At 53.7% G+C, this 24,702-nt stretch overlaps 2 protein-coding genes across 5 annotated transcripts; both read left to right on the top strand.

Moving 5' to 3' along the window:
- The first annotated feature begins 2,481 nt into the window (after nucleotides 1-2,481).
- On the top strand, nucleotides 2,482-7,776 carry Prr14 (proline rich 14). Of its 3 annotated transcripts, none has more exons than XM_028885576.2 (12): nucleotides 2,482-2,618; nucleotides 3,400-3,471; nucleotides 3,599-3,767; nucleotides 4,412-4,536; nucleotides 4,607-4,796; nucleotides 5,346-5,389; nucleotides 5,482-5,687; nucleotides 6,041-6,626; nucleotides 6,763-6,832; nucleotides 6,906-6,997; nucleotides 7,236-7,307; nucleotides 7,397-7,776. In XM_028885576.2, exons 2-12 carry the CDS (start codon nucleotides 3,449-3,451, stop codon nucleotides 7,671-7,673), a joined length of 1,854 nt encoding a protein of 617 aa, XP_028741409.1. In that variant the 5' UTR covers nucleotides 2,482-2,618; nucleotides 3,400-3,448; the 3' UTR covers nucleotides 7,674-7,776. The 3 variants fall into 3 exon arrangements, with proteins under 3 accessions (XP_028741409.1, XP_028741411.1, XP_028741410.1); XM_028885578.2 differs by having other exon boundaries at nucleotides 2,483-2,618; nucleotides 5,578-5,687; XM_028885577.2 differs by lacking the exon at nucleotides 2,482-2,618 and adding an exon at nucleotides 2,780-2,918.
- A 1,698-nt stretch (nucleotides 7,777-9,474) lies between these two features.
- Nucleotides 9,475-22,995, top strand: Fbrs (fibrosin). 2 transcript variants are annotated; one of them, XM_028885579.2, is made up of 18 exons: nucleotides 9,476-10,964; nucleotides 11,254-11,433; nucleotides 12,189-12,224; nucleotides 12,315-12,344; nucleotides 14,472-14,520; nucleotides 14,610-14,910; nucleotides 16,230-16,531; nucleotides 16,726-16,928; nucleotides 17,047-17,091; nucleotides 17,283-17,378; nucleotides 17,605-17,673; nucleotides 18,480-18,509; nucleotides 18,884-18,955; nucleotides 19,308-19,425; nucleotides 19,516-19,596; nucleotides 20,628-20,711; nucleotides 20,845-21,052; nucleotides 21,170-22,995. In XM_028885579.2, exons 1-18 carry the CDS (start codon nucleotides 10,515-10,517, stop codon nucleotides 21,762-21,764), a joined length of 2,949 nt encoding a protein of 982 aa, XP_028741412.1. In that variant the 5' UTR covers nucleotides 9,476-10,514; the 3' UTR covers nucleotides 21,765-22,995. The 2 variants fall into 2 exon arrangements, with proteins under 2 accessions (XP_037066267.1, XP_028741412.1); XM_037210372.1 differs by lacking the exon at nucleotides 17,047-17,091 and having other exon boundaries at nucleotides 9,475-10,964.
- The last annotated feature ends 1,707 nt before the right edge of the window (nucleotides 22,996-24,702 follow it).

Below are 24,702 nucleotides of genomic sequence, written 5' to 3'. Positions count from 1 at the left end.
ACAACTAGAAACAGGTTTTTCCAGTATATAATGCAATCTCAGTGTGAACAAATATCCTGCAACAAATGGTGCCTTAAAAAAAAAAAAAAACACTGCCAAGGCTAAGACTGGAGCGATGGGCTGTGTGGTTGAGAGCACTTGCTGCTGTTGCAGAGGACTTGCGTTTAGTTCCCAGCATCCACATAGTGGCTCACAGCCGTCTTTAAATCCAGTTCTAAGGATGTGATGCCTTCTTCAGGCCTCTGTGGACACAGGACACTCACATACATGCAGACAAAACATCCACACACATAAAATAAAAATATTACCAAAAGAAGTTAGATACAAAAGACTACATTCTATGATTGCATTTGTACAAAAATGTCCAGAATCAGACTGTATGGAAGGTGGACAGGTGCAGGACATGGCGCCCAGACATGCAGGCAGGCAGAACACCAGCACACCAGGGAGCCCTTTCAAAGGACAACAGCGATGGGGGGCAAGGGTGGCCCGGCATCGTTGTCGTCGTCGTCGTCGTCGTCGTCGTCGTCGTCGTCGTCGCACGCACGCCTTTAACCCCAGCCCTCGGGAGGCAGAGCCAGGCGGATCTCTGTGAGTTCGAGGCCAGCCTGGTCTACAGAGCGAGATCCAGAACAGCCAGGGCTACACGGAGACCCTGTCTCAAAAAACAAACAAACAAACAAACAAAAACCCCAGCAGCAAACAAGAAAGTAGCTGGCTTACTAAGGACTGCATGAGGGACGAATGGGAGAAGTCATGGCCAAGAGGAGAGACACTGAAATTGCAGTGGCATTTTGTCCTCGGAGACTATGCTGCTGAGGTGGCTCGGCGGGGATCGACACCTGCTGGCCAAACCTGACAAATCCCCAGGGTGGAAGGAAGGGACTCCCTCAAGTTGTTCTGTGACCTCTCTGCACATGCTACGGCATGCCCCGCCCCCAGTAAATAAATCACATTTAAGTTTTAAAAACCATTTATTTTTTCATTTTCTCAAGGCTCTGAGGACTAAACACTACTTCGTTGTACATTTGAATGGGTGAATTGTATGATATGTGAATATTTCAAGAAAAGTATTAATTAGCCATACATAGTGGTGCTTACCTGTAATTCCAGCACTTGGAAAGCTAAGGCAGGAGGATTGCTGTGAGTTTCCAGCCATCCTGGGCCCTGTGACGGCTGTTCTTCATTGTCAACTTGACTACATCTGGAATTAACTAAAACCCAAGTGGCTAGGTACGCCTGTGAGGGTTTTTTTTCTTAAGTCTTTTGAAGTGGGAAGATCCACCCTTTGTGGGGGGCAGGTTGAGACAGGGTTTCTGTGTGTAGTCTTTGCTGTCCTGGCTCTTGCTCTGTAGACCAGGCTGACCTTGAACTCACAGAGATCCACCTTGACTCTGCCTCCCAAGGGCTGGGATTAAAAGTACGTGTCACCAGTGCCCAGCAATAAACATACTTTTTAAAAAGTAATTTCTTTCTTTAAAAAAAAAGTGAGCAATCGAGGAAGACACCCAACAATGGTTTCTGGCCTCCACATACACATAGCAACACACACACACACACACACACACACACACACACACACATACACACACACACACACACACACACACACACACACACACACACACACACACACTGGTTTGGAACCGGGAATCCTAGGGAAGGTAGGGGCTTTGGTTAGGTGGTGAAGGCACATCCATAGTGCAAAACGCCAGTCAATGCCCACTTCTTCCCCACCAACAGTCCAGCTCCTAATAAAGGGTCTATTAGTGCAGGCTCTCCAGACATTAGCATTCTATTCCTTACCATTTATTCCTAACTACCTGACACCCTCCATAGGACTGGCTCCTCTTCAAAGAGTTACTTCTGCGAGCCCAGAATAGGAAGGACACTGAGCCTGCTCCACCGGGCAACCCCAGGCTGGCTACCGGTCTCCTGCCATGGAGCCTCTACTGAACCAACCTTCCAAGTGACCTGCAGACGGCACTCTAGGAAGAAGTGAACACACACGCCAGAGAATGAAGCTCATAGCATTCTCCCCACTTAGGCTCTGCCCAGTCTCTCCAGAAAGCGAACAAGCCAGAGGACGCACCGGCCCTAATCGTTAACTTTGGATCTTCAGGGTTCACGCCCCTCTTTCCCTCACTCCCAGATCCTCAACCCCGAGGAACCTAAGAGAATGGGGATTTCTCAAGTCATCAGCACTCGATGTTTACTGGCATAGGAACAAAAAAAAAAATACGGAAGAAGGTTTTCAAAAGGTGGAGAAACTGTAGCTTCACTACAGTTGTCCGAATACATCAAGAAACCTGTCATAGTAGCCGACCGCTGACCGGTCTTTGAAAAATGACGCTACTCGGCCGACTGGTGCTCAAGCCTTACTGCCCTCAATTACAATGGCGGTGCTGTCCCAGTTTAACTTCTTGCCCCTAGATATCATGGCCGCCTGGCGGTTTCACGTAGTTTCTCCTAACCCCGGAAGACCGGGGCCGGCGATTGGGCGGTGCCCAAGACACAGAGAAGAAGGCCTCTGACGGTTGGACAGAGCTGCGTAAGGCTGGTTTTAAAGAAGCCGGAGGTGGGAGCTGTCGAAAACCCGGGATCCTTGGAAAGCTGCGGTGAGCGGCGCAGGGGAGGGGTGCGAGTGGGGGGGACCGGGCTGGAGAGAGGGCAGAGAGGCGGGCGGGGAAGGAGACGTTCGAGCCATCTGGTCCCGGGCTTCCGAGGACGCGGGGCGGGGATCCAGGCGGGGCGGGGGCTTGGGGTGGGATGTGACCGGTGGGCTGGACCTTCCGGGATTGGCGTGAATGGGGTATCGGTTTGACAGTGTGCACCCCGGAATCCGGACTGAGCTCGCCGATGAGCTTGGGCCTCCCCCGAGTGGAACTTAGTTAAGACGAAGCTCACAGTGGGAGGAGGCGAGTCGCGCGGCTTCTGATTGGAAGAACCGCACTGTCGGATTCTTTCCATAGAGATCCAATTTAGGCGATCTGGAGGGAGGGAGGGAGGGCGGCTAGTATGTGGAGCAGTTCTTCTGGAGCCCTTGCCTGGCGGGGCCAGGATCACCGAGGAATCTAGCGGAAACGGAGCCTCCCAGGACCGGGATCCCAGCGGATCCCTGAGGACCTCAGAGAGGCATCTACAGAGACAAAGGTCTCAGGAGGCTCGAGCCGCGGAAGAGCTGTGACCGCCGCAATTTAGTCTCGGCAGGTGCCAGGCAGGGCCGAGTGATCAAGGCGGCTGCAAGCGGGAGGACCCGGCTCCGAGCGGCCAGCTGGGGGCGCCCTTTCAAGGAAGGGCCTGTAGCCTACCGGGAGCCACAGGCGAACCATGAAGGGCGGAACCCCGGGGGAGGAGCTGGATCTCATTCCCCACTCCCCTGTCCCCCCTTTGCCCCAGGCTGCAGCCTGGGATTCCCCAGGGACTCCCCGGAACCACCGCTTTCCCCATGGACTTGCCTGGGGACTCCAGGTGAGAGCGCACCCCGCCCGCCCGCCTGTCTTAAGCCCGGGACACAGGGGTCCTGGCGGCTGTACCCGACCACTACAGAGCCAACAACCGGTTCAAGCAACTGTCTTCTACTTCTTTCACCCTCCAGCCCTTCTAGACGGTCAAGCCTGTGCCGCCAGCCCCTAGCCCGAGCATTATGGGAAGCCAGGAGCCCGAAAAGACCGAGGCTGCAGCCTTTGGGGTCCCCGTCGCCCCTGGAAAAGGCCTCTCGGCGGGTCCTGGCAGTGGTGCTGGAAGATGTCATGGCTCCAAACAGGGTGAGCCCTTTAACTTAAAGACCCCTCTCTCTTCCCTGCCCGCCACCCCCGCCCAGGCTCCCTACTAAAGTTAGACCAGATCTCTAATGCCAGCGTTCAAGGCAGTCTCCTTAATGCAAGACTTCTGCATGATTCTGGGGTCACTACTGTGTCTGTCCTCCCCTACCCTCCACTGAGCTGGAACCACATCCTACTACGTAGATGAGAAACTCTTCTGACTGTCCTGTCTCCCTGGGAAATACGCTGGTGGTGTCTTTGGCTACATGACATGAGAAAACTGTCACCTCTTTTTCCATTTCTTCAGAGCCTGGGTTGAAGATTCGTTCATTTACATTTCCCACCTGTATCTCCTGACTCTAATACCTCACCCCTAATTCAGCCCAAATCACTTCCTTTAGGGATCTGAGTGAACTCTAGCCAAAATCCGTCTCCTCTGTGACTGGGGACACTGAGACACAGAAGGTCCTGTCCAGTTGGCCCATTCCATTACTTTGCTCTTTGTTGTTTTGTCTGATTGAGACAGGGTCTCACCTTTTAGCCCAGGCTGGCCTGGAACTCAAAGTCCTCTTGGTGTTAGTCTCACAAGTGCTGGGATTGTAGGCATGAGCCCAGCTTGGCTTCCTTTTAACGACTCCTCCTCTTAGGTCCCCCTGGCATACCAAGAGGACACGTCCCGCTCAAAGAATCTCAACAATCATCAGGATTCGGTCTGCAGACAGTCACCTGCTTCCCCGGGCCCCCAGCAGGTCAAGTGGGACTTAGAAGCCAGGTGAGTGTGACATGGAGAGGGAGTGAGCTGGACGCAGCTGGGCCCACTCATCTCCCCGTTCTTCCTCTAGGCCTCCAGACCCACTGCATTTGTGCCGAGAGCCCCTGAGCCGCAGCCACCACGCCTCTCCCACCTCGAGGATGAGGTCAAGGACAGCCCCTGGCCCAGAAGAGAGCCCGTCACAAAAGATAGACCAGGTCACCCAACCCACCCTGGTGGTGGTCCTGGAAGACATTGCCAGTCCCAGACAGCCAGTTGAGGTATAAGAAAGTATGATGAAGATAGCTGGGTCGAGCTAGGGCAAACATGAGGCTGGGGGTGGATTTCTGTAAAACAGGACAACAGAATTTTTAAAAATAATTTATTTTTATTTTTTGTGCACTGTTTTGCTTGCATATATGAGAGCATTGGCCCCCTGGAACAAGAGTTAGACAGTTGTGAGCTGCCGTGTGGGTGCTGGGAATTGAACCTGGGTCCTCTGGAAGAGCAGCAGTGGCTCTTAACTGCTGGGCCATCGCTCCAGTCCCCTTTCCCCCCTCCTTTTAGACAGGGTTTCACTATGTAGACTTGGGTGGCCTAGAACTTGCTGTGTAGACCACGCTGGCCCAATGTAGAGCCTGCCTCTACTTTTCAAGGGTTGGGATAAAGGCTTGTGCCACCACCCCAATGACAGCATTTTTTGTGCTAGAATAAACTACCTGAATAAAGCATATAAGAAAAAAATCTTTTCTGTACAACCAAACATGGGAAGCTGGGGAGGCCAAAGATGACTTCCTGCTTTTCCGTAACACCTCCCTGTTTATATCCAGGGTTTCGCTGAAGATAGGCCCAACTTCATTGTCCCAGCACAAAGGTAAGAGGGCTGGGGAAGGGATTATCAAAGCTATCATCCAGACATCTCTAGCTGGGGGCATCAGGAGTTACTTGTCTACTCCTTCCTTATAGCACCTTCAGAAGCCTTAAAGGCCAGGGGAAGCACTGGCCCAGGAGGGAGCCGGACTTGGAAGCATCCCCATCTCTTACTTTGTCCCTTCACCCCAGAGCTGAGCCTGTGACAAAAGTTCATCAGCCAATGCCTGCAGCCAGAGAACCAGAACCTCCATTCCAGCCGTCCACTCTGCCTGCTGACCCTCCCGAGAGCCCACTACCAGGTACGGACTTGAATAGAGGAGTAAGACTCAAAAGTCTGGAGTAGCCAACGTGAGCTTAAAACACCAGGGGCAGAACTAAGGGTGGGATTTAACCCCTTCCCAGGGTAGAGCAGGATGTACGAAAATGGGATTTGGACCTCAGGGACTTGAGGGGTTCTTGCTTTGCTTTGCAATACTGGGGATCAAATCCAGGGTTTAGTGCGTGTTAGGCAATCCTAATTACAGGACTTTAGGAGCAGGTTCACTCATCTAGAGGCAGGTTAGTGTCTGGGGAAGAGACTGAGGCTTGTGAGGTGGTGCTTAAATCACCCGAGGGTGAGGAATGCCCACCTGTGACCCTCTCCTTTCCTCAGCCCCAGATCCTGCTCTGGAGGCCCCACTGACCCCACCACCGTCCAGCCTTTTACGCCCCCGTCTCAGTCCCTGGGGCTTGGCCCCTCTCTTCCGTTCCGTCCGATCCAAGCTTGAGAGCTTCGCTGACATCTTCCTCACGCCTAACAAAGCACCACAGCCTCCACCCCCATCACCTCCCATGAAATTGGAGTTGAAGATTGCTATCTCAGAGGCCGAGCAGTCCAGGGCTACTGAGAGAATTGCATCTGTCAGCCCCCGGCCCCCTATCCGCCAGTGGCGGACTCAGGACAATTCCCCAGCATCTGTCCCTAAGTTATCTCTGGGCCGAAGCTACTCCTGCCCTGATCTAGGGCCCCCTGGCCCAGGTAGCTGTACCTGGCCTCCTGTTCCATCCCAGCCAAGCCAGTCCAGGCCTCGGAGACATACTGTGGGTTGTGGGGAGATGGCCCGGATCCCAGCACCTCCTCGGCCCTGTCTCCGGAAAGAGGTCTTCCCTCTTGGAGGAGTGGGCGCCTCATCTTCTCTCACTACATCTTGCTCATCCACTGCATCCACTGCCTTCTTCTGCGAAGCAGCAGAACCCAGGTAGTGCTCTCAATAAACCCTCTGGAAGCCTTGGCCACAGCCTGAGCCTGGCCTCCTTTGCTCAGTAGCCAGTGACAGAAGACGGGTGTATTGCTGTGTGTGTTCCCTTGTCCCTGACTGTTGACCATCTCTGCAGATTGGGTTCAACCAAGGGGAAGGAGTTGAAAGCCTCAAAGGACAAGGTGTTTTCTGACCCAGAGACCAAGGTAATGATAGAGACAGGAGCGAGCTGAGGCCGGAGTCCTTGCCCTTCTGTGACCCTCTGCCCCATTTTTGCAGACCATGGGAAAGGTTTCTAGATTCAGAATACGGAGGACGCCTGTCCGTCTACAACCAAACCTCACACCGATGGGGCTGCCTCGACCAGTCAGGTGAGAGGCTCGGAGAGCAAGGAGCTGCCTCGGTAACTCCTACTCCTGAAGTACAGCCTTGTCTCCTCTCAGGGAGTGTGGTCCAGCCTGGAAGACTAAGTTTGGCAAGGATGTGGCTTGTGCTTATAACTTCCTCAGATGTCACTTCTGACTCTTGCAATTCAGTCGGGCTTTACCCATGCCTTCTCAGGGCCCCCCTGCTCAAAGTTTCTCAGTGCCCTCTGCTTCCTGCTTCCAGGTTAAACAAGAAGGAGTTCACTTTGGAAGAAATTTATACCAATAAGAATTACCAATCGCCCACAGCCAGAAGGTGAGAAACTTGGAAGGTCTGGGGGAAGTAGAGGGCTGTTTGAACCAGGGAGCATGCTGGTAAACCCTTCTCCTCCCTGCCTGGCCCAGGACCTTTGAGACCATCTTTGAGGAACCCCGGGAGCGCAATGGGACTCTGATTTTTACCAGCTCTAAGAAACTCCGACGGGCTGTAGAATTTCGGGACAGCAGCCGTCCTCGGTCCCGCCGACCATCACGAGGGGTCCGCGCCGCAGCTGGCAGGACCCTTACTCCCAGCCGGGCACCCAGTCAGGATGTGGGACCTCTGCTGCAAGAGCGGCTGAAGGAGCTAGATGCCTTGCTCCTGGAGGAGGAGACAGACAGGGAACATCCCTGTCAGCTCTAGGAGCTCCAACTGTTTGTCCATCCATCCTTCAGGGAGGGGGTAAATCTCTGGATCAATTGTATTTTTTCTCTATATTTCTATAAAGTTTTCAATATGTTTCTGATTCCTTTGTGTCTTCAGCAGAGTTTGAGATCAGTTAGTTATACCAGCTCACGTTTCTCTGTTGCTCACCAAAGGAGTAGAGAAAGGGGACAGTGCCAGAGAATTTGAAAAAAGGGTTGCAGCCGGGCAGTGGTGGCGCACGCCTTTAATCCCAGCACTCGGGAGGCAGAGCCAGGCGGATCTCTGTGAGTTCGAGGCCAGCCTGGGCTACCAAGTGAATTCCAGGAAAAGGCGCAAAGCTACACAGAGAAACCCTGTCTCGAAAAACCAAAAAAAAAAAAAAAAGGGTTGCAGACAGGAGGGTAGACACAGCGATTCCTCACCCCACTCTCATCCCCGGCAGTGCTAGGGGATCAAACCTAGACTGCTGTACCTCCGAGCTACATCTCCAGCCCAGAGATGATGCTCTTGAGAACTCTTTTATGAGGTGATATTTATGGAGGAAAAAACAAACCAGAAAATGCCCCCATGCATATTCAATTCCAGCACAGAAATGAAAAGTCTGTGGAACAGGCTAAGGCCTTGAGTTCCTCCCAAATACTGTAATCACCCACCCAGGACAATCTACCGCAGACACTGGACCAGTACAAGCCCCATGAGGGAATTCCTCGACGAGAAGACAAGGTGAGTTTGTCAAGGAAATGTCCACATGACGGTAACAGCCAGGGCCAGTGAGCTAGTCAGCTGATAAAAGGTGCTTGGCACATAAGCCTAGTAACCAGAAGTGGAACCCCAGCACCCTCAAAAAAGTTGAAAGGGGTAAGACTCCACAAAGTTGTCCTTGAGCCTCGGCTTGCATATATGACACTCGCCCCTACACACATCAGGTCCGAACCCACACAAAATGATACATTAAAAAAACCAGAGATCAGAGTCACATAAAGGCCGGACAGTGGCCAGGGCCCTCACCCTGGAGCTAGAATGCTGGCTGCTTGTATACAGATCCCCTCGATAAAAATGGAGCAAACAGCCAGGGGTGGTGGTCACGCCTTTAATCCCAGCACTCGGGAGGCAGAGGCAGGCGGATTTCTGTGAGTTCAAGGCCAACCTGGTCTACAGAGCGAGATCCAGGACAGTCACCAAAACTACAGAGAGACCCTGTCTCGAAAAACTTAAAAAAAAAAAAAAAAAAAAAGGAAAGAAAAAGCAAAAAAGCAAATAGCAAATATTTACCTCGAACTCATGACCAAGTGAGTTAACGTGAAAGAGTACTCCACACACGAATGCAAGGTGTGTCTTACTGTTGAGCACTGGAAGGGAAGGCCACCGCTCGAAGCCTCCGGGCGCCGAGACGCCGCGACCGAGCGATCCGCCCCAAGACCGGCAGGCGGTGCTGCCGCCCCGCGCCTGCGCGAAACGCCAACCGGCAGAAGGAGAAGGAACGCCCACCCGCCGGAGAAGCGCCCCGCGGCCACGCCTCCCAGCGGCCAGCGCCCTCCCACTGCAGGCCCCGCCTCCCAGCGCCGCGGCCAATCACCGGAGAGCAGGAAGAGGCGGGCGGCCTACGGGACCGCTCCAACGCCTACTTCGGACCAGTCGGGTCCCAGGACCTGGGGAGGGCGGGGCTAGTCCGACCAGCCAATCCGAGACCTGGGGGCGGTTACATCCGGCACTCCCGCGACTTCGACTCCGCCCCCCGCGTTGACGTCTACTTGCCAACCTATAAACGCCTGAGCCACGGGGAGGGGGAAGGAGGCGGAGAGTGGGCGGAGGCGGAGAGAGGAAGGAGGCGTTGGCTGAGGAGGAAGAGGGAGGAGGGGCAGGGAAGTTCTGGCGGACGGGAGGCCCGAGACTCCAAAGAGGACAACCGGAGGGTACAGTGGAGCTCCTCGCGGCCCAGCGGCCTTTCCGGATCCTTCTCGACACAAGTCAGTCAGGGACGGCGGAAAGGAGGAAGAGTCTTTTATGTCGGAGGACAGGGAGAGACGCTCCATCCGTCACCGTTGCCTCACATCCGGGGCTTTGGAAGGCAGGCTCCGCCCCCTTGCACCTTTCAAGGCTCCCGGAGGCGTAGACCTCTTTAAATCTCCTTAAAGGGGTGGGCACCGAACTTGGCCGACTGCGACGCCAGCCTTAAAGGGGAAACCTGCCGAAGCTGACACGCCTATTGGAAGAACTGGGGCGAGTGGAGTTTTCCTCCCGCCTGCCCCACGCAAGAAGTTCCTTCAATTCACCTTAAAGGGGAAGTGGCAGCTTGTGGCGGACTGGAAACTGGACTGCGAGCTCTTCAAAGGGACGGCCCGCGGTTTGAAAGCCTCCGGACTCTTTAAAGGGGTGGCCTCTTTCAGCCGGAGGACTTAAGACGCGTTTAAAGGGGAGGTTGTGCTTTCCGCCCCTTTTAAAGGGGTGGCCCTTCCTCTTCCTCCGGGAGACTTGCCTCGACCCCTGGCACGGGGCCGCCACCGCACTAGACCAGCCGGACACGGTGGAGTCGTCTTAAAGGGGCCGGGGGCTGGACAGTTTGAGGCCTCGCCTTAAAGGGACGGCCGCTCAGTTTTCGTCGTCGCGGCCCCGCCAGCCCTACAGGGGGGGCCTTCAGGCTTGTCGCCCCGGGGGCGGCGCCGGCTCTCTGGGCCTTGGCCTTGGGGCAAGCCAGGGGCCAGCGGATCCTGTCTCAAAGAGGAAGCCGGAGCTCTCCTGTCCCTGTGCAAGCGCCAGCTCCGCGCTCGCGACCCCGGGCCTGTGCACAGGCCGCGCCGGGCCCCGCCGCCTCCGGATGCGGCGCTGAGGGCCGTCACCATGGAGACGGCCGCGGCCCCAGGCCCGGGCTGGGCAGCGGAGGGGGAGCGGCGGCGCAGACGTTGCTCGCGGCGAGACCGTGATCGGGAGCAGCGGCGCCGCCGTGGTCCCGGCGGTGACGCGCCCCGGGCCTTGTTGGCCGCCCCGCGCGGCTCTTCATCCTCGTCGTCGCCGCCGCCGCCCGCCCGGCCCTGGTCGTCAGCTTCCTCGGGAGAGCGGCCTGGGGGCCTGAGACGGCGGCGGCCCCGACCCAGGCCTCGACCCCCAAGACCGCGAGCTCGGAAGCGGCCTGCCGGTTCGGGCAGCCGGGGAGAGGAAGAGGAGGAAGAGGACGAGGGGGCCGCAGACGACGGGGAAGCCGAGGAGGAGCCTGAGGAGGAGGAGGAAGAGGAGGAAGACTTGATCGATGGCTTTGCCATCGCTAGCTTTGCCAGTCTTGAGGCCTTGCAGGTGTGTCCTGATAGGGTTTGGGGGTCTTTGGGAGGAGGGTCAGAGGGCAGAGGAGGACACAGCCGTCAGAGTGCATGGGGTTGAGGGGGCAGTGGTGACACCCCAAACCAGAGCAACCGGCTCCTCTGGCCTGGCTTCTGCCCCACCCAGGGTGGGAGGAGGTAGAGCTAGTCTCTGGGGACTACCTAAGTTACCCTGACTGAGAGGCATTTGAGTAGCTTGGTCACCCTTAGAGAGTTGGGGAGCTTTTCTTTCTCCAACCACTTCAGTCCCACCTCCTCTTCTACAGAAGGATGCATCTCTTCAGCCCCCAGAGCGACTGGAACATCGGCTGAAGCATTCTGGGAAACGGAAAAGGGGGGGCTCCAGTGGGGCCACTGGGGAGCCAGGAGACAGCTCAGATCGTGAGCCTGGCCGGCCCTCTGGGGATAGGCCCCGCAAATGGCCCAATAAGCGAAGACGGAAAGAGGTGAGCCTGTCCCAGATCCCAGTCTTCCAAAATTCCTCTGTCAGAGTATCATTCATGTAGATTGGTTTTCCATGAGCATCGAAACTGCCCGTCCTGAACAGTAATCCCAGTTTCTAAGAGCAGAGAGGAAGGCAGAGCTGACTGGACAGCAGCCCCTCTAGTCCGGGCCGACAAAGACTTGACTATGGTCAAACTCACTTGCTTTTACTTGTGCTGTGTATACTACAAACATGCCGATAATTCAAGGACATCAAAGACACTTAGTTGAATTATAAATAAATTAGATGTCCCTGCCCTTCCCTCTAGCTGGTGGCAGCCTAGGGAGAAAGAAACAGTCAACAAGCAAACACCTAGACCATTTTGAGCAGCTGTACAAGGCAGTGATCTGGGAAAGATCTAGAAGTGCTGCAGAAACCCACATGAGGAAGCCACTCATTCTGTCTGGGGGATGGGCAGAGGGTTGTGGTTAGGGAAAGCCCCCTAGAATGTCTTGGGCCCCAAAGTAGACTCAGAAGTTTGCTGAGGAAAGAAATGAAGAAAAGTTGTTTTGAACAAAATGTAAGACGTGAGAACCTGTTATATTATGAAAGTAGTTAGAGGTTGGGAATGGAGGTGGGAAGTACCCGAAGAAAAAGCTAGAAAAAGTGATTGAGATTAGATTTTAAGTGTCCTTGAATGCCTTGCTGGGAGTTGTGGCTTTATACAGTTTCCTGGTCAGTCAGCCTCCCTTACCTCTGGACTCTGGTCTTCCTCAGGCTTTCTCCCGTCACTCTCTGGAAGCTGGATATATAGTAAGTGCTATCCACCTAGCATGGCCCTTCCCTTCCCCCGTGGGTCCCACTCCTCTTCTGTCTCCTGATGTCTCTCTCTTTCCTTCTCAGTGTGACGCAGAAAGTGATCTGGATGAGAGGGTGAGTGGGGCTGGGAATTGTTGGGTGGGCATCGCTACCGATGTTAAAATAGTCTGCAGCTTACAGAGCTTGGACAAGCAGCAGACATCCTTCCCCTGAGTGGGACCATGGGTTGGTTATGTTGAACCAGGATTAAGTTCTGAGGAGGAAGGGAGGGAAGAAGGAGGTGCTGGGGTGAGGGGTGAGGCCACAGTGTGTGTCAGAGGACAGCTTTCAGGAGGCAGTTCACTCCTTCCTCCATGTAGTCCCAGGGTGGGACTCAGAGACAGCATCAGGCCTCCCAGCAAGACCTTTCCCTGCGGACTGGTCTTGCTGGCCTGGCCCTGTTATTTGGTTTGGGTTTTTGTTTGTTTGGTTGATTGGTTGGTTTGGTTTTTGTTTTTCATTTTAGTTTGTGTATGGGTGTTTTGTCTGCATGTATGTCTGCGTATCACCTGTGTGCAGTGCCTGAGAAGGCCAGAAGAGGGTGTCAGATCCCCTGGAGCTGGAGTCACAGACAGTTGTGAGCCTCCATGTGGGTGGTAGGAGTTGAACCTGGATCTTCTGGAAGAAGAGCCAGGGCTCTCATCTGCTGATCTGTTTCTCCAAACTTATACTCTTGCCCCTCCACCCGTTGTTTTTAATGGTGGGCGTGGCTAGGTAACCAGAGAACTGAAAGTTTGCCTATTGGTCTAGCGTCCTTCTCAGAGCCTTTGAAGCCTTTCCTAGCTTTCTCCAAGAGTCCAAAATGAGTCTGGAACTGAATGCCCCTCCCTCTGGCCATCAGGTCTGTCTGTAGAATTTGAGTCTTTTGCAGTGAGAGCACCAGACCATGGTTGATCAGGGTAGGCACTCATCCTGGAAGGGTCTATTTCAGTTTCCTTCCCCCGCCACCCCCCTTCAAGACAGGGTTTTTCTGTGTAGCCTTGCCGGTCCTGGACCTAGCTCTGTAAACCAGGCTGGCCTTGAACTCACAGAGATCCACCTGCCTCTGTCTCCTGAGTGCTGGGATTAAAGGCGTACACCACCACTACCCAGTCTGTTTCAGTGTCTTATTAGTAACTTTTGGAAAATAATGTGCCCTTGGAGGTAATGTTCTACCTCTTTATTCCTATAAGTAGCTACATTTATATACCCTAATGTGTGTGGATTTTTTTCTCTTAAAGTTTTTAGACAGGGATTGTGGTGAGCCAGAGGATTGTAGTCCACCTAAGGGGGTGGTCACTATCCAATTCTAGTTAATTATTGTCACATGAGAATGGGATGGGGGGCCACTGTCAAAAGGCCCTCAAGTCTGTTTTAACAAGGACTCTCCAGCTCTGAGAATATAACCAATTTAAAGATGGTGTAGAGTTTTGTTTTGTTTTGCTAACATTCACAAATCATACAGATTTCCAGGCCAGATAGTGTTTTTTAAAGATTATTTTATTAGCCGGGCACGCCTTTAATCCCAGCACTTGGGAGGCAGAGGCAGGTGGATCTCTGTGAGTTCGAGGCCAGCCTGGGCTACCAAGTGAGCTCCAGGAAAGGCGCAAAGCTACACAGAGAAACCCTGTCTCGAAAAACCAAAGGAAAAAAAAAAAGATTATTTTATTAGGACCAGGCATGGTAATGTACACCTTTAATCTCAGCACTCAGGAGTCAAAGGCAGATAGATCTCTGTGAGTTTGAAGCCAGCCAAGGGTGTATAGTGAGACTCTGTCTCAAAACAAGCAAACAGATTATCTTATTCCTTTTTAATTATGTATATGTGTCTATACAAGTGAGTGCAGTGCCTGCAGAGGCCAGAGGCATCAGATTCCCCTGAAACTGGAGTTACAGGCAGTTGTGAGCTATTTGACATGGGTACTAGGAATCTAACTTGGATCCTCCCTAACAGCAATACAAGCTCCTAACCACTCAGCCATTCCTGCAGCCCTCCAGCAGTCAGTCTTAGCTGACATAGCTTTGATCTGCTCTCATCTCTGCCATCCCTGCCTGGCATAGCAGATTTTTGGCCTCAGTGCCCCACTTCCTCCTCTAAGCCCCCTAAAGCCCACATTCCAGTGGATCATAGCTAGGCTGATGAGATAGACTTGCTACCACCACCAGTTCATAGCAGGCTCCAGAGGCTTAATAACCTACCCTTCCTCTACCTTTCTCTCCCAGGTCTCCGATGATGACCTCGACCCTTCCTTTACTGTCTCAACCAGCAAAGGTTGGTCCTAAGGGCTGGGATGAAAGCATGAAAGGGACATGGGTGAGCATGAACCTCTGCTGAGCATGTCTACCATCCTGCCCTCACAGCCTCGGGTCCTCATGGCACCTTCAATGGGAACTGTGAAGCAAAACTGTCTGTGGTCCCTAAAGTGTCGGGCCTGGAGCGGAGCCAAGAGCAGCCCCCAGGGCCCGACCCGCTGCTAGTGCCTTTCCCCCCAAAGGAACCACCACCTCCACCAGCCCCTCGGCCTCCTGTCTCATCCCCTACACCCTTACCAGCTACCCCCAGTCTGCCACCCCCACCCCAGCCCCAGCTGCAGCTTCGGGTCTCACCCTTCGGCCTCCGAACTTCTCCCTATGGCAGCAGCCTGGACCTCAGCACTGGCAGGTGAGTGTATAGGGTCTGATCTGATCTGCAAGAGCTACATTCTGTGATGGGGACGTGGAATGAGTCTGGCTTGGGAGAGGATTCTGAGATTGGAAAGTTGGAGTGACATTGGGGAAAATAAATGTAAAGAGATGACTGCAGGGCTTAGCTGAGCCCTTTATACATTCATGTACAAGGGAATTCAGTTTGTGCCTTTTCGAAACTGTGTTTGCTGGTGAGAACTTTGTGTAAGGCGCATCTGCTACAGATAATGTTGTTGGGAACATACTTGGGGAAATACTGACGTGATGGTTACCAGTGCTGACTTTGGTGTCGGTCAGACCTAGATTTAAATTCTTGCATTGCCTAAACTTACTGGCTGTATGATTTTTGACAATCACTTGGCCTCTTTGAGCTCAGTTTCCTCTTATGAGATGAAATAATAGTACTTTTTCTTAAAGCTGTTCTGGGGGTTGATTCTAAGTGAATGCAGTGTTTCCCAAAGTGTGTACACTCGTCATTAGCGGGACATGGAGTGATTTCAGGTCTTGGTTTGGTAAACTCTAAAATATTTAAAGTTAGCTGCTTTAGGAAAATATGATTAATACCTCAGCTTTTTGATTTAACATGTTACTGCTTAGATGAGGGCAGAAAAAAGTGAGTTATGTTCTAGAGAAGGAGTTGGTATAGTACAGATGGTTGCATGGCTACAGTAACACTGGGGAAGGAAGGTGGTGCCACATGCTGGAGACCTGCACTGGCTCTAAAGCAGAGGCCAGCAGTTGCCCCACAGTAAGTACTCACTCAAGGGTAAGAAGAGTCAATGACACTGCTGTGGGTTCCTCACTGTTGTTTGCCGTCGTCATCATTGTTATTACTGAGAAAACTAAGGCTCAGAGAGGGGCAGTGACTTGCTCAAGGTCACCCAGGGTGTTCATGGCAAGACGGGCATAGAGTTCAGGCTACCTGATTGACAGGACAGGATAATGTGGTGCTGCTTCTGCTGTCTTAGGGTGGGAACTTTGGTGGCCCATTGTAACTAAGCATCAAAATGAATGTTCTGTGCTGTGCTGTGCTTTAGTCAGAAAAGGGGAAGTCAAATGGCAAGACATGACAGAGGCATCTTTGTGAAAGCCAGATCTAAAGAGGAGAAGGGGTTGTTGGGTGTGGGAGGCATCTTATCCTGAGACTGGTTCTCTGCAGGGAGTCCCTGGGGGCCAAGTTCTACCATCTCCCATATTGGAGAACCAAGGCCACAGCATCACCCAGGCTTCTGACCCACCTCCTGTTAGAGCTAGCACCTCCCACCCCCTCACTCATCTCCCCACTTCTCTCCCCAGCTCTTCACGGCCGCCCCCCAAGGCCCCGGCCCCTCCCGTGGCTCAGCCTCCCCCCTCATCATCCTCTTCGTCCTCCTCCTCCTCATCTGCCTCCTCCTCGTCCGCGCAGCTCACCCACCGGCCCCCGACGCCCTCACTGCCCCTGCCTCTGTCCACCCACAGCTTTCCTCCCCATGGGTTGCGCCCACCACCACCACCCCACCACCCCTCCTTGGTCTCCCCTGGCCCCACCCTGCCCCCACCCCCACCTCTGCTGCAGGTGCCAGGGCACCCTGGGGCCTCAGCCGCTAACGCCCTTTCTGGTGAGTTTGGGGTCCTGGCAGGGTGGAGTGGTGGGGGGCCATGGCCCCAAGCATGGGCTCAGTTGGCTTTGGCAGGGACCAAGGGCCTTTGGAGGGAGTGGCTCAAGACTAAAGGGAAGGCCAGTCACCTGGGCCCAAAGAGGTTGACTTGGTGGCACCAGATATTAAAGCCTTCTTCCCCTCCCCTCCCACAGAGCAGGACCTGATCGGCCAGGACCTGAACTCTCGCTACCTGAATGCCCAGGGTGGCCCTGAGGTGGTGGGGGCAGGGGGCTCGGCCCGGCCCCTGGCCTTCCAGTTCCACCAGCACAACCACCAACACCAGCACACCCACCAGCACACCCACCAGCACTTCACCCCCTACCCCCCGGGCCTGCTGCCTCCCCACGGCCATATGGTGAGCTCCTCCTTGGGCTGCTGATGAGGCTCAGAGGCCTAAGGGAGGGCGTCTCCTGCAGGGGAAGGAAGATCCTGGGTCCCTGGCTGGCAGCTTACTCTTCCCTTCTCTTCCCTAGTTTGAGAAATACCCAGGAAAGATGGAAGGCCTTTTCCGACATAATGTGAGTGTGTGTGAGGGCGTGTGATGTGTGGGAATGTATGCATCAGTGGAGTTCAGTCTTCCACTCCAGAAGCAAGAGCCCCGAGCTTGGGAAAGCTCTTTGGGGGTGTTAGGGGGGATTCCAAAGATGGATAGACCAGACCTGTGCTGCACCTCCATTCCCTGCTTGGACCAGTGCCCTTCTCTCCACAGCCGTACATGGCCTTCCCTCCCGCTGTGCCCGGGCTCCCTCCGGGTCTCCCGCCAGCTGTCTCCTTTGGCTCCCTGCAGGGGGCCTTCCAGCCCAAGGTGAGCTCCTGACCCAGAAACTACTACTTCCCATCCCTTACAGACATCCTGGACCCGTATACCTTCCTCCCGTCCCCAAAACTGTGTCTAGCCTCCTGCCCTTCCTTCTGGACCCAGGTTTTTGCAAAGCCACGCTCCCTCTCCTGTCCCATCACCCAGCTTAGTTCTTAGACCCTTTAACGTGGCACTGGCTCTCCTGTCTGACCCCTCCACTCCCCTTTCCCAGAACACGAACCCTGAGCTGCCACCACGACTGGGGCCAGTGCTGAGCGGGCTCCCCCAGAAGGGGGCACAGGTGAGGGGCCAGGGCAGGCCCTGGGGGAGTCGGAAGGTATATTGACTAGAGGAGGGTGAGTTCCTGGCTCTTCCCTGCAGTCCACCCTCAGGAGCCTAAGGAGAGAACTTTTCTAGAACCGTCTTCTGGGGCATGAGGAGTAAAAGGTTAAGGACAGTGTCCCAAGAACACAGTAATGAGTGGGGCAGTAGTTTTGTGTTTGGGTTTTGTTTGGTAGTACTGGAGATCAAACTTCGGGCTTCATACATGCATTCTACCACCGAGTTACATCTCTAGCAAGACAGTGGTTTTTGTAGTAGTTTTCAAATGTCAGTCACAGGATTCCCCCCCACCCCCCAAGTGGCATCATACCAGGAAACAATGAAAAGATAAACTTATAAAGTAACCAGAGTCATTCCCCTGCTCCCCACATGTCTCAGATGCCAGCGCTCTGAGAACACTGAAGAAAGTATGGAACATGTTTCCTGAAGGATAGACTAAGTTTTCTGACTTCCTCAAAAGGTTCCCTCCCCTAAGGATCCCATGCATGAAGCTGTTAGAGGACAGACAGACTGCTCTCTGGTAGAGAAACCTGTCCTATCTAGCCATCCCAAGCGGGTACTTCCCTAGGGTCTGGCTCAGAAACCTCATGTGGAAGGAGCAATGCCTCGAGTGGAAGGAGCAATGGGAGGGGCTGTCACACTGCTGAGTGGTCTGAGGGAGCGCAGTCTCAGGGAGATTGTGGGAAGGGTGCTGCTGTAGAGATGGGACACTCAGGTCAGTGAAGAGGTCTGAATCGCCTCCAATCTCTCCTTTACCATCCCCAGATCCCTGATCATTTCCGGCCACCTTTGAGGGTGAGTTTGGTGAGGATCTCAGGCTGCATGAGGCTGGGGGCTGGTTTCAGGGTGTTTGGCTGAGGGGGGTGGGGTCCCGCTTGGGAAAAATGAAGTTGAAGATGTGAAGGCAGCCAGAAGTAAACCAATAGAAAGGACAGGGCTTTGAAGTCACAACCTGGGCTTTGATAGAACTGGCCATGGGACCTTGGGCAAAGCAGTTGATCTCTCTGAGCCTCAGTTTCCTAGGCTTTAAGATGAAGCTGGTCATCCCTCAGTTGTAGGGATGATGTTGAGGATGCTGTGTGGCAAAGCTCGGCCCAGGGCCAGGCCTGGGATGGGTGATGAGTGAACATTTTTCCTTCCCTTTCCCTTTGGTCATCCTGGGGCGGCAGAAACCAGGAAAGTGGTGTGCCATGCACGTGCGTGTGGCTTACATGATCCTGAGACACCAGGAGAAGATGAAGGTACTGGGCATGGAGGGCTAGGGAGAGTGGGTCTGAGAGTCGGGGTGTCTGAACTCTGGGTAGTGACCCTCCACCAAGCTCAGAACAGTTTTAACAAGAAGCCTTTCCTCCTGTCCCCATCACTGCTGAGCGGTTTTGTAGCACCTGGGTTCTCTGCCCAGGTATTGGTGTGGTTAAAGAACATGCTAAAAGAGGTAGTAGAAAGTACCTAAGTCTCCTTCTGGTACTAGCTAGCCCTTGGAGGGAAACTAGGGGTAAGAGTGAGAGTCAGAGTCTAAGAATAGCATAAAAAGGAAAAAAAATGGAGACCAGACCTAGCTCCTCACTGCTCCTCTCCCTATGTCCCATGCAGGGGGACTCCCACAAGCTTGACTTTCGGAACGACCTCTTGCCCTGCCTTCCAGGGCCCTATGGGGCCCTGCCCCCTGGGCAGGAGCTCTCCCACCCGGCCTCCCTCTTCACTGCGACTGGTGAGTCTGGCCAGCCCCCTCATAGCCTATAGCCCAATGTCCACCTTGCTCCCACTCATCCTCACAGAATCTCCCACCTCTTTGCCCCAGGAGCCGTCCATGCTGCAGCCAATCCTTTCACAACAGCTCCAGGGGCCCATGGACCCTTCCTGAGCCCCAGCACCCACATTGGTAAGAACCAAGAGAATTTTGGGCTTCCTATGCCCTGTTCTTAGTAACAGGAAGTAGAGATGGGAACCAGACCTAAGAGACAACTCAGGTTGGGTAGATAGGATTTGATTTGCTCTGTGACCTTAGGCAGTCACTCTCCCTACTCTGGGCTGTGATTCCCTCTTCTGTGGAGAGTCTGGAAGGGCAGGACGGTTCCCACTCTGCCGCTGCTACTTCTGTCTCTGCAATCGCCAGGAATTGAGGATAGTGTTCCACCTGGGAGAGTGGAGGAGGAGGCTGTGCAGGCCTAAGGGAGAGAGAGCATGGTTATTGGCCTAGGGGACTTGAAAGTTTCTTGGGGTATAGGTGGGCAAAAAAAAAAAAAAGAGTTGAACCCAGATAATGGTGTTTCTGGCTAGAAGATTGTGGTTCCCATGGAGGGGTGGGCTAGTTAACTAGTTAATTCTGACAGATTTAGGATATGTGTGAAGTTAGAATCACGCTGAGAAGGTATTACAGATAGGGTGATGCCAGGCTAGTAGTTTGCTGTAGAATTGAGAGCTGCCAAGAGGTCTCGGATACCTGGAGTGGAAGTACAGATAAGAATTTGACTTTTAAAGTTAGAGGTGCCCCAGGCAGGTGGTACTTTACAGCTAGATGACTTTCAGCAAGTCACTTCACGTCTCTGAGCCTGTCTTGTCATGTGAAAGTGGGAACTGTCCTTTTTACTTAGGAGATTGTAAAGGGGTTAAACAGCAGTCGCTGGCCTGGCACAAGAGCTGTTCAGTCCATGGGTGTTGTAACTACATCACTAAGAGCTGTCATACATGCCCTTAATCCCAGCCCTGGGGGAGGTAGAGGGAGGTGATGTCTGTGAGTTCCAGGCCAGCCACAACTATGTAGCGAGACCCTGTTTCCAAGAACAAATACCAGAACTCTAAGCCACTAAGGGCTCCGGCCTCCTTACTGACCTGCCTCTTTCTCACCGTTTCTCTGGGCCTGCCCTAAGTTGGCTGCCCTGTGCTCTGACCAGTTTCCCTTTCCGCCCACAGATCCCTTTGTGCGTCCCACAAGCTTCGCCTCCTTGGCTGCCCTCTCCAACGGGGCCTTTGGAGGCCTGGGCAGCCCCACATTCAGTGAGTGCTGGGTAGGGTGGGAAATGGGGGGTGGGACTGTAACTACGGGCTGTATGCTCCTGCGGGGCCTGTGCGGTTATCTCTGGAGTGTCCCTCCTGGCCCCTGTCACTTTCTACTTCACCTTCTACCCAGACTCCAGCGCCGTCTTTGCCCAGAAAGAAAGCCCAGGAGCCCCACCAGCCTTTGCCTCCCCACCAGACCCGTGGGGCCGCCTGCATCGCAGTCCTCTTGCCTTTCCTGCTTGGGTCCGACCCCCTGAAACTGCCCGGACACCGGGCTCAGACAAGGAGCGGCCTGTGGAGCGAAGGGAGCCCTCTGTCACCAAGGAGGAGAAGGACAGGTATGTCCTCCACATGACTGCAGCCCCCGCCCCACCCCACCCCACTGCAGGGCTGTCAGCCACAGGAACTCCTTCATTCTGTCCCCCTTCCTTGTGCCTGCCCACCTCCCCCACCAGGGACCTCCCTTTCTCACGGCCCCAGCTGCGAGTTTCTCCTGCTACTCCTAAGGCCAGGGCTGGCGAGGAAGGAGCCCGTCCAGCCAAAGAGTCTGTGCGGGTAAAGGAAGAGCGGAAAGAAGAGGCTGCTGCTGCCGCCGCCGCTGCTGCCGCTGCTGCAGCCGCTGCTGCTGCCGCCGCTGCCGCTGCTGCTGCAACCACTGGGCCTCAGGGCCTTCACTTGCTTTTGGAGAGGCCCCGGCCACCCCCTTTTCTTGGTCCTAGTCTGCCAGAGCGCTGTGCAGGCTTCCCAGAGCCAACCTGGTTGGCAGGGCCCCCACGCCTGGCCAGGCCACCGCGCTTTTATGAGGCAGGTGAGGAGTTGACTGGACCAGGGGCCATGGCTGCTGCCCGCCTCTATAGTCTAGACCCTACTCATTCCCTGCTGTACAGCCGTTTGGCTCCTCCTCCACCACCTACTGCGACTCCAGGAACCCCTCACCTTCTCAGCAAGACCCCACCAGGAGCCCTTTTGGGAGCACCACCACCTCTTGTGCCCGCCCCTCGGCCCAGTTCCCCACCTAGGGCCCCTGGCCCAGCCCGGGCTGACAGGTGAGGAGAGGTGAGGGGCAGGGGCAGAGCTCCACCCCCTTTCCCCATTCCTTGTGACAAAGTCCTAGGGCTGAAGTTTTTAAGCCAGGGTTGGAAGGCAAAGGTCACGATCTCATGGCCATCTCTGAAGTCATGGACCTGGGAATAGAATCCCCAACCCCCCCACAAGGTCAAGTATCTTGTGGACTCTGGGGTCACTGGGAGGACAGAGGTCATAAGCCTCTAGAGAGAAGTGTGTGTGTGTGTGTGTGTGTGTGTGTGTGTGTGTGTGTGTGTGTGTGTGTGTATGTGTGTATGCGCGCATACACGCGCATGAGTGCTTGAGGGGGTCATTTCAGAGGTTATGGCTCATGACTTAAGGTGCACCAATGCCCCCTCTAAGGGCCTCTAGGCCCTTGGCCTGCCTCCCCAAGGGCTCACTAAGCCAGAGGCCAAAGTGCCCCCGCTCCCTTTCACCTAACACCCAAATTCCCATGCCCTCCTAGGGCTGAGGAAGGAGGAGCTAAAGGAAAAGGGGTTCCATGTACATATTTATCACCCCTTCCACAAATCCCCCAGACCTTTTGTACATTTTTACAGGGGTGCCCCTCCCAACAATCCCCTTCCTGGTTAATTAAATCCTCAGACTGGTGCTGTGTTCCTAGCCTCTGGCCTCTCTGTAGGGGGAGGGTGTCCCAGGGGAAGAGCCTGGAGGGGACAGGCAGGAACCCAGGGCTTGACCCTGGGTATGTAGGGTCCAGCAGGAGGTAGACCAACAGGGAAAGGGACCTGGAATCTAGGCTGGAGGGAAGGGCCAACACTATTTGGCTGTCAGCCCAGGTTCCCAATCATTCTGTGTGGCCCACAGCTCTAAAAGGCTCAGCCTTCAAGCCTCAGACTCCTCTTATGGCTCAGTCCCTACTACAACCACCCTATCTCCAAGTGCCCCCAGGACTTCTGGACCCTGTTCCACAGAACCCTGTCCCAAACTAAGGGAGAGGTGGCCAGAGAAGGTCACCATGAAACACACACCAAAGAAGGGGGTTGGTTCAGGGGTGGGCAACACAGGCAGCTTCTTCAGCAGCCTCCCAGCAGCAGCCCCAGCCTTCCCAAAGCAGCAGCACCTCCAGGCTGGGGCCCAACTAGAAGGCAGGGCTCAGTTTAACAAAACCGGAACTTTGATTTTTTTCCCCAGTGGGGCTTATTCTGTAACATGACTTGCGAATATTTATATAAAAATGAGTGTTACAATGAGACACCCCCATCCCCCGGCTCCTCTTTCAGTCTGTGTGAGTTGTCTGGAATGGGTTGGACTGGGTCCTAGAATGAGGAAGGAATGAGGACAATACTGGCCATGTCCTGATGGAGGGTTTTTCCCTCTCCCTCCTACCTGGGGAGCTCTGCCACTTCTGAATGGGTGAGTTGGTTAATGATGGGTGTTGACTTTTTAGATTCAAACAGTGCAGAAAGACATTGAACCATCCACAGGGGTAGTCACTATCAGTTATTTGGTGTGTGTTCTCTTTGTGTTTATCTGTGCATACATGTTAGAAAGACTCATAATTTTCACAGATTATCATTTTTGCCAAAACAACATTGTCACTACAAACACATGAACTTAAAGTACAGAGGGAAAGTACCTCATAATCCCAGCTGAGAAAACCTGTTTAAAAAGCCAGCTGTATGCCTGGGCATGGTGGTGCACGCCTTAAATCCCTGCACTCTGGAGGCAGAGACAGGTGAATCCCTGAGTCAAGGCCAGCCTGGTTTACAAAGTTGAGTTCCAGGGCAACCAGAATTACACTGTTAAGACCCTATCAAAAAAAAAAAAAAAAAAAAGAAAGAAAGAAAAAAGAAAAGAAAAGAAAAAAGCTCTGCAGGGCTGGGCATGGTGGTACATGCCTTTAATCAGGGAATCCTACTCTATGTGGATAATTAGGGGCCAGCCAGAACAACATAGTGAGACCCTGTCTCCAAACAACAACTCTTTCAGGGGAGCTGGGTTTAGTTGCCAGCACCCACAATGATTCACAGCCATCCATAACTCCAGTTCCAAGGGATTCATTGCCCTCTTCTGGCCTCTTGAGAGCATCAGCTGTGTGGTGCAGACATACATACACAAGCAAAACACTAATAAATTTTATTTAAAAACTTAAGCAAAAACATAGTAAAAATTTGGGCTGGAGAGAGATGGCTCAGCAGTTTAGAGCACTTGTTAGTCCTGCAGAGGACTTAGGTTTGATTTCCAGCAGGTCTGTAACTTCAGTTCCAGAAGATCCATTGCCCTCTTTTTTTTTTTTTTTTTTTTTTTTTCCCAGAGCTGAGGCCTGAATCCAGGGCCTTGCACTTGCTAGGCAAGTGCTCTACCACTAAATCCCCAGCCCCCATTGCCCTCTTCTGATATACATGTGTGCATGGTACACACAAATCTTTGCAGGCAAAACATTTGTACACATAAAAAAACTAAAAAATTAAAACTATAAATCCTCCCCCCCCCCCAGACAGGGTTTCTCTGTGTAGTTTTGGTACCTATCCTGGAACTCGCTCTGTAGACCAGGCTGGCCTTGAACTCACAGAGATCCACCTGCCTCTGCCTCCTGAGTGCTGGGATTAAAGGCGTGCGCCACCACCGCCCAGCAACTATAAAATTTTTAAAGCTCTAAGTAGGGGCACATGCTTTTAATCCCAACACTTGGGAGGCAGAGGCAGGGGTTCTCTTGAGTTCAGTGAGACTCTTGACTCAAAAAAAAGAAGAAAAAACAAAAGCCAAGCATGACGATGCCTGTGACCTGCACTTGATAAGCAAAGGCGGCAGGAGTGATTGCACAGGTACGTAGGAGGCCCAGCCCCAGGAAACAGAACTCACTGGTAGTGTTTGCCCAGCATATGTCCGCAGAGCCCTGGGATGGAAAGGTCCTCAGTGCCTGTGAAACAAGTCAGGGGTGGGTACACTGCAAAGGTAA

The sequence above is a fragment of the Peromyscus leucopus genome, chromosome 1, assembly GCF_004664715.2.
Source record: "Peromyscus leucopus breed LL Stock chromosome 1, UCI_PerLeu_2.1, whole genome shotgun sequence".
Classification (NCBI taxonomy): domain Eukaryota; kingdom Metazoa; phylum Chordata; class Mammalia; order Rodentia; family Cricetidae; genus Peromyscus; species Peromyscus leucopus.
Note: the sequence above shows the minus strand (reverse complement) of the source record. Positions and strands in the feature narration are given on the sequence as shown.

Bases quoted from the DNA above. Each gene is read 5' to 3' on its own strand.
- Prr14 (XM_028885576.2), top strand. From the start codon at position 3,449: ATGGACTTGCCTGGGGACTCCAG. The intron at 3,472-3,598 runs GTGAGAGCGCAC...TTCACCCTCCAG, and splicing joins GACTTGCCTGGGGACTCCAG to CCCTTCTAGACGGTCAAGCC. The intron at 4,537-4,606 runs GTGAGTGTGACA...TTCTTCCTCTAG, and splicing joins AAGTGGGACTTAGAAGCCAG to GCCTCCAGACCCACTGCATT.
- Fbrs (XM_028885579.2), top strand. From the start codon at position 10,515: ATGGAGACGGCCGCGGCCCCAGGCCCGGGCTGGGCAGCGGAGGGGGAG. The intron at 16,532-16,725 runs GTGAGTTTGGGG...CCCCTCCCACAG, and splicing joins AGCCGCTAACGCCCTTTCTG to AGCAGGACCTGATCGGCCAG. The intron at 17,092-17,282 runs GTGAGTGTGTGT...TTCTCTCCACAG, and splicing joins AAGGCCTTTTCCGACATAAT to CCGTACATGGCCTTCCCTCC.